Genomic DNA, 9,013 nt, shown 5'->3' on the forward strand with positions numbered 1-9,013 from the left:
ATATATATATATAATTTTATTATCTCAGGGTTTTTTTACATTTTATAAATAAACACAAGTACATCTATCATAGATCAGTGAGTATCTACAAGCTACATATGTAGGTAACAAGCACCCAGGTCAAAGGACAGAACATTACAACACCCCAGAAACCTGCCTCCAACTCCCCTCCCAGTGAGCACCTCCACTCAAATGAATCTACTGTTCTAGATTCTAGAACATATACTAGTTTGTTCTGGTTTTTATACTTTATATGAATGGACTCATACAGTGTGTGTTTTATGCCAGGTTTTTTTTTTTTTTGTTCTACACTATGTTTTTAAAATTTATTGCTTTAATTTCAAATAGTTTTACAAGGCTCATTTCTAATACTGCATAGTATTCCATTGTGTAAGTATGCTACAGTGCATTTACCTATAATCTTGATGAACCTTTAGACAATTTCCCATTTGGGGTTACACAAATAGTACTACTATAAACAATGAGAACAAGAATTTTGGTGCAAATATGTATTTATTTCTGTTTCATGCATGCCTAAGAATGGAATCACTGGTTGTTACATATGATCATCTACAGAAAATTATCTCTGAACATTTTTTATTCAATATACTATGTACCAAAATTATCTATTTAAGCAGAACATGGGCTCTGGAACCAGAAAATATGGTTTCAAATCCATACTTGTTTATAACCTTGAACTTGTTAACTTCTCTGTATCTATGCAATGGGGATAATTAGAGAACTTATCTCTATGTATTAGCTCTATAAATGTCAGTTGTTATTGCTGCCATTCATGGTTCAGTTTGGCACAAAAGGAAAGCTGAAATGAATTTAAGACTAGAGTGTGATCCTTGGCAAAGAATTTTATTCCTAGGAATTTATCCTGTAAGTGTAGAGACTCAAAGATCAATGTGCAAGCATGCTCACATAAGCATTATTTATAAAAGCAAAATAAATAGAAGAAAACAAATTAAAGATCAAAATATGGTACAATTGTAAATAGCCATTAAAAATAATGTGTCATAAAAATATACAGTGACAAAAGTAAATATTTATGACATCATAAAAGTGAAAAGGCCAGCTTCCAAAATGCTATTACCATTTTGTTTTTTAAAAAAGAAAAACCCAAAACTAGATAAAAATACATTAAAATTTTATAGGTATGCAAACCCTCTATTTCAAAGCCATGAAAATTTAGGAATGTGTGAGCATACAGAACAAATGTATCGTGTTTTGTAACAGTGATGATTTGCATTAATTTATTATTTTTCCCTGTGCAATCAGCATTCATTGGCCTATAGCCCTTTTCAACTGTGGAACAATTAAGTAAATATCTTTTATAACAGAATAGAAGACAAACTCATTTTTTGTCCTAAAAAATCCTCACATAGAAATAAGAATTATTCTCATAGACTTTTTTACAAACTTCATTCTGTGTACATCACATACCAACAGGGCATGGTATTGAGAAGCTTGGCAGCATTTGGAACCATAAGATCATAATTCAAGTTGGCTTTAATAAGAGTAAAGTGATCAATAATCATGTAAATAAAATGCAAGGTGCTGGATGTGTATGAAAGTGCCTAACATAGTCTAAAGCTCAAAAGATAAAATATTATGTTGGGGTCAAAATGCAAACACAATCCAAGGTGTCACTGCCACTATCCCAATATCTGTTTGTATCTTTTAATTTCCCACCTGAAGGTAAGGCTGCCAAGGTAATTTTTGTTTTGTAGTACTCACTAGCTCAATGCTACTGAAAGTGCCCATCTGAAAACTGGCTGGTTCTAGGGGGCAACCACATAAAGAACTTGAGCCAGAATATAAGTCAATTCACTACTTCTTTAAAGAAAGTCTTTCTAAGATGAAAAAGAAAAAGAAAGAGGAGAAGAAGGAGATGGAGTAGGGGAAGGGGAAGGAAAGGAAGAAGAAGAGGGGGAAGGAAGAGGGGGAATGGAGAGGGGAGGAGGACAGGGACATGGTGCAGGAGGAGAGGAAGAGAAGGTCATCATCAGTTCAACTTCTTGGGTATGCTTAGCACTACTGTTGCTGACCATCCTGATGCAAGCTCTTTATCTTGTAGCAAACCTGCAGAAGTTTAATAATGCTCGGGCCAAACTGCTACTAGCACTGCTCTCAGTCACATTACTACTAACGTTTCCAACCAAAAACTCTGTGTGATGTTGTCATGAAACCAAAATCTTAATTTTGGCCTACAAGACCCTACATGATCTGATCTCTGCCTATCCCTGCAAACTCACCTCCCTGTTATTTCCCAAGCTCTGACTACACTGCCCTTTTCCTGTTCCTGGAATTCTCCAACTCACGTCCAATGCTTCTCTCCCCTTCCCCTTACTGCCCACTCCCCCCCTATCCCCTGACCTCAGACACAACATGTCTCCCATTTGGCCATATGACTTGTTCTTTCTTGTCATTTAAGTCTCAGCCTGAACATCATACCTCAGCAAGGTTCTCCTAAACACGCAATCTGAAATAGACCTCCCAGATCACCTATTCTCTATCACCTTCTCTGTTTTATTTTCTTCATAGCACTTAGCACTTTTTGAAATGACTTTTATATGCTTAAGTATTTATTTCAGTCTCCCTCCAAACTTCATCAGGAATATAAAACTAGTTGCCTTCTTCTCCACTGTATCCCCAGCCTCTAGTCTAGAACCACACTTACTTGCCACAAATAACTATTTGAATAAATTATAAATGAATGATTGAATGAAGAAACAAGTTTGGTCTTGATAGAATCCATATTACCCTGTGTTAAACATTGGTAGTCTAAATCAACTTTCAAAGGAAGAACTTGAACTTTAATATCTTCCCTATTAAGAGAATATTTTAAGCTGTATTGTCAGTTAACTTTTGTAGAGCATTACCATTATGCTCCAACAATACTTATTGTACAATTATGTAAAGATTTTATTATATTATTTCTCTATTATTTGGTTTAAGATGGTCATAAATGAAACAATTTGAAGTGTCTTACCTATTGAAAGATGAAACAAATATCCCAAATTATGACAACTCGTTAGCTTAAATGATCATTTAATTTAAACCAAATGACTATGTATTCAAAACAAAGGAAAATCTGGTGTACTACTGCACAGGATAACTATAGACAGCAATAATTGTCTGTACATTTCAATAAGGAGAAGAAAGGATTTTGAAAGTTTTCACCATAAAGAAATGATACATGTTTGGATGGATAGATCTGTCCAACCTGATTTAAACATCACTCAATGTTTACAGGCACCAGACATTACATGGTAATATGTACAACTTTTAAATTTTACATATCAGTTAAAAACACATTTAAATTTTTTAAAGAAGAAAAAGCAATCTTTTAAAAATATGTATGAAATGTTGCTGAGGTTTAGATCTTAAATGGCCTTCAAAGCTCCACATGTAAAGGCTTAGTCCCCTGCTTGGCACTATTGGGAGATGCTAGGAACTAAAGATGGAGGCAAGTGGGAAGGCATGGAAGTGTGCCCATTAAAGACCCCCAACTCCTCCTTTTCCTTTCTCTCTTTCACTTCCCAGTCAGCATGAGGCAGGTACAGTCCTCGCTGAGGGTCTCCCTCCACAATGACTGCCTCGCTACCGGCACAAAACAACAAGGCCAATCAGCCATGGACTGGAGGCTCCAAAACTGTGAGCCAAAATAAACCTTTTCTTTTATGAACTGATTATTTCAGGTATTTGTTAAAGTAACAGAAAACAAGCTGACACAGTTGTAAACAGTTATGTTTATAAAAAAAAACAGAAAGAAAGAAAAACTGGTGATTTCATAATATTTTTCCTTTCTAGATTTGTATTCATTGACCTTAAATTTTATGTACATTTCTATAATGCACAAAATGGAAGAATATCTATAACTTGATGTTTTGTCTTATAGATGAGATTTATAGGAGTACGAGTAACAGAATCTTCATCTCACTTTCATGTCTAAATCCATCTCTGAATACTTTAGAGATAAATAGAAACAGAAAGGAAAGGAGCTAGACAAAAAAGTAGGAAAGAAAGTCATAGCTACATATTATAGCTTTCTAAAAGGTACATATACATGCTATAATATATTTTTTGCATATTCTGGAAAATAAAGTTGACCCATTCAAATATTTGAATTTAATCATCATCATTCACAAAAATACTTTACATATAAGTAAATATAAGTATTCTGATAAAACTTTGAAATACAGACATACCTTCTTCGATGGGCTCATATTTCTGAATGATGTCAGAAGCATCAGCTTTATTAGCCTTATTTCTGGATTGTTCTTGTGCTAGAAATTTAGTCAGGTTATTTTCGAAAAGAATTTTCCGGTTTTCAGAATATGCATTGAAAATTTCAGCAATTTCTTCTCTGTGTGCAAAAGTCCGATAAATTGCTCTAAATTCTTCTATGGTGATTCTTCCTTGTTTCAGTCTATCATTGTCCTACTAAAAAAAATGACTGGTGGGCTCACAATGTATCAAAAATACATACAAAATAAATGTTAGAATATTAATGTAATATACATAGCAATTTAAACTTTAAAGATGAGGAAAATTAACACTGGGTTCTTATTGAAGATAAAATACATAAAACTACATGAAGTGATACCCAAATCAGGGAAAGGTTAGTGGATCATAACTTCTGAGAACCCAGTGGCCACAGTGGAGGTATGGGGGAAGACAGCAATTACAGGTTGTCTTACGTATTTCATTTTGGTATTCCACTCTATTTCAGTACCTGCTTAAAACCATACCAGGCAGTGTGCAATCCCACGCCACCTACATTCAGCCTAGACCGTAAATGTCAGAATGAATCAGACACATTCAAGATCACTGTACACAGAGCAGAGTGCCTATAATCCCAGCAGCTCAGGAGGCAGGAGAATCACAAGTTCAAAGCCAGCCTCAGCAATGGCGAGGCACTAAGCAACTCAGTGAGACCCTGTCTCAAATTAAAATCAAAATAGGGCTGGGGATGTATCTCAGTGGTTGAATGCCCCTGAGTTCAATCCCCAGTATCCAAAAAAGAAAAAACCTGACTATATACTGCACAGGCTGTAGTAGTTATGCAACACCTTGAATTGCTTGAGTGTGCATAATGATTTTAGAATCTGGGATAGCAACAGATGATTAGGGTCTACTAAGAAAGAATGGATCACCTGGCTGTTATGGAAATTTCATATTTAAATCTTATGAGATACAAGACAAGGACATAGGCGGGGTTCAGTTCTTAAAAGTAATAGAACCACTTTGAGGTTGAGGGAGGAAATGACTAGCAAACGTCGAAGATTAGTATGAACAGTGTGCATTTGGAAGAGATGGAGAACTGCAGGTAAGATAGTAGAAAACATGTAATTCAAGTGAAAGGCAATGGATATACACTAAAGAACAGATGCAAGTAAAATTATGAAGGGAGAAATCAGGAGGTTTCAACACAAGGCAATTTTAGACACTTGAGTGAGAGAATTCAGAAATGCCTGAGGTGGGGAAAAAATAAAGTAACTACAGTAGATTATGGTATTGCCAACAAATAAAAACTAGGGAATAGGAACTTCAGCCGAGAAATATGTTTCATTTCAAAAAAACAAAAAACTTTTTATTTAATATCTTACTCACTCATTACATTTTAAACACCTTGAATACAAAGAGCATGTGTTAAAGGGACATTGTGTTGTGGTGAAAAGCTGACAGAATTCTTAGAGATATATTATATCCCAAACTTCAAAATGTGTGAGATTTTGGACACATAAAATAAACTTTCTGAGTTTCAGAATTTTTTATCTGAAAAATATAGATATTATCACCGATGTCATCAGGCTTCTGTGAGAATTGGAAATATACTATAAATGGTAGTTTTAAACACCAGTATATTGCTATGTATTATCTGTCTTCCCACGCATCATCCAGCCTAGTGTCTCATCTTTGGAAATCTTTCTGTGAAGTGTGCAACATTATAGAACCTCTAGGGCATAACAGGAGACAAACATGCTAGAAATGATCTCTTCATTTCATTAGGAAAAATTCAGAGGGGGTGATTAGACAATCATATATTAAGGGATCTATGAAGCAATCTGAGCTGGAAACCAAATATAAAGAGCACTGAGTTGGTACAAAAAGGAACACCAATCATACATATGGAGCAGCTAGAAGAAGCAGGGACTCAAAGTGCAAAGTGAAAATGGAGATAAGCTGGAGAGACAAGCTGAGGTCTGTGGTTGTCAAATCAGATACTGGTTCTGCCAAGCTCTTTAAGTAATAATAGTTCCTTAAAATTTTATAATCTTAAAGTCATACATATTGTCAATTATCTTAGTAAACAAACATGATTCAACTTACTGTCTTTAAATTCTGAATTTTGAGGTCTTTAACAGAATGTTACAGAATTAATGTAATTTTATTTTAACCCCAATCCACTCTTAAATTTTCATAAGATCTTAAGTCAATAAAAGTCCAAGTGGGCCTATGATATCTGAAAATTTTTGTTGATTAAGGGTATCTATATTAAAAGTTAATAGTCCTACTATTAAAAAAAGTTAATAGTCCTATTGCAGCATTAAGTAAAATACACATTATCCACTGAGTAACAGGTTTTGTTACTTTCAAGCAGGGTATAAACTTGGTCATCTGAGAGGTTCTCTGATAACTTATTTTGTTTGTTGTGTTTTCCTAAAGGATCAAAATCGCCATTTGAGATATTAAAATTAGAGACATAAAGATGAAACCAAATTCCACAAATTCAGATCATTGCTACAACTGATCAACACCAAAGAAGAACTGAGGGTCAAAATTAATGCAATTATCAAAAAAAAAGAAAAACTACACAAAATAATTAGGCTTGTCTCACTGAAGATGAGAAGATCACTGAAGATGGGAAGACCTACGTGGAATGAGAAAGGGAAGGGATAAGGACAAGAAGGAGATAGATGGTGGTGGAGAAGATGGAGAGGACTTAGTAAACAGAATGATGATGGGGGAAGCAGAGAGAAGAAAGCAATTGCAGGAAAAATTCAGGTCTGAGTATCAAGGTATTTAGCAGCAGTTAAAGCTTACAGTACCAATGTATTAGTATGTCCCTGGTCTATGAACATGTGTAGAAGACCAGATTATGAACTAAAACCACACAAGACAGTGGAAAGACCATACACCATCAGGTGAATTAACAGTAGATATGCAGAAAAAAATTATGTCAGATGCATATGTGATCACTTCAACTCCCTTCTGAGTGTTCCCAGTGCATTTATTTGTCTTCAGGAAGAAAAAATATACTACTTGTTGCATGGATTCTGAGACCAGTTGATATCATTGGTGATTTCTGTTCTTTTCCTTTCCCTCCTTGTCCCTCACTCTGGGTGCTCTGAATTTGTTACAGTATACATACTCATCCATGTCTTGCTGTGGAGTACAGGCTGTTCTTTCTGTCTGGAATACCCTTCTTCTTTTTATTTATTTTATTTATTTATTTTTTTGAGGTGCTAGAAATCAAATCTAAACCTGCACACAAACATTAGACAAGCTACAACAGTAGTTTGAATATGGTTTTGTTGTACAGGATAAAAACAAAACTAGGAACCTTTTCCTATTTAATAGTAGGTGAAGTAATTGAGAATCAATAAATTGCTCAGGAAGAATTTATAAAGTCAGATGAAAAGAAATAAAAAATGAACTTTAAGAGGAAAGTAGAAGGAATGGTCAGAAGATGGATGGAAAAGGAATGATAAGAGATTTGGGGAAAAAATAGGAAAGAGTGATGTTCAAGAAGACAGGACAGATAGAATTTTAAGAAAGAAGGAATAAATAAAATACATAGAGAGGCCAACCAGCAGATATAGCATTTTAGACATAAAGAGGTTTTTAAGATAAATGTGAATACAAAACTTATCTCAATGGATCATTGAATAAGTATAAAAGAAAATATAAAGAATTATTTTGGTTTATCTGCTAAAAAACCAAATGCAACAGCAGAGAATATGGTGCTATTTATTTTATTAGATAAGATTTTAAAAGTTTATATTGTGGAATACCAACCACAAAGGTAGGAAGCCATAAACCTGAGTTCAACCAAACAGAACACAAACGACAGAACTGATTTCAGTTTGCAGGTTTGAGGACAGACAATAGAGTCTGACTTTTAACTTCCAGTTCATTCTACACTGCTGCCAGATTATTTATCCTAAAATATGCAATTCTTTCCTAGTCAAAACACTTCAATGGTTACTCAGTGCTTCCAAAAAGAAACCCAAATTCTATGGTCTACCATTCAAAGACTTCCATGGTCTGGCATTTGCAGCTATTTCTTGACACCTGTCTTCATGCATGCTGTACTCCAGTTATGTTTGATTACTTCTGTTCTTCAAGGACTCCTTGCATGCATGCCACACATGTTATGGCTCACTTTTTAAGATCCATAAAGAATGCCAACTCCACCATGGCATTTTCTAAAAAAAACCCCAAATCAGATAGGCTTTTTATCCTCAGATTCCCTGTTCAAAGTTCTCATGAGATTTATTAAGACCATTTTACAAAATAGTAATTTCTGCATTCCTTTTTCTTCTAAGAGAAAGATAACACTTTGTTTATTTTTTACAATGCATAGTTTCTGAAAGAGTGCCAAGCACATAATATAAATTTAGTAATGATTATTAATTGTCTAGAAAATTTCAAGACTTAAGTCCTATATTACAAAATTTTGCATTAAAAAAGATTGAATGTCATACTCGACCAGCAATCGAAGTTGTAACCTAACACTAGGTATATGTATTGAAATAATATGTACTATTTCCTATAAAATATTTTATTTTATTTTATTTTTAATTTTTTATTGTTGGTTGTTCAAAACATTACATAGTTCTTGACATATCATATTTCACACTTTGATTCAAATGGGTTATGAACTCCCATTTTTACCCCATATACAGATTGCAGAATCACATCAGTTACACATCCATTGATTTACATATTGCCATACTAGTGTCTGTTGTGTTCTGCTGCCTTTCCTATCCTCTACTAT

At 34.3% G+C, this 9,013-nt stretch overlaps 1 protein-coding gene across 1 annotated transcript in view; it reads right to left on the reverse strand.

Moving 5' to 3' along the window:
- Positions 1-9,013, reverse strand: part of Plcz1 (phospholipase C zeta 1) — a gene marked incomplete at its 5' end in the record, with an annotated part of 44,832 nt that overhangs the window by 28,596 nt on the left and 7,223 nt on the right. The window contains one exon of the mRNA XM_015498274.2: positions 4,218-4,449. Within this exon, the coding sequence (XP_015353760.2) occupies positions 4,218-4,449 (232 nt within the window). The remainder of the gene's footprint in view (positions 1-4,217; positions 4,450-9,013) is intronic.

The sequence above is a fragment of the Marmota marmota genome, unplaced genomic scaffold (genome assembly GCF_001458135.2).
Source record: "Marmota marmota marmota unplaced genomic scaffold, marMar, whole genome shotgun sequence".
NCBI lineage: Eukaryota > Metazoa > Chordata > Mammalia > Rodentia > Sciuridae > Marmota > Marmota marmota.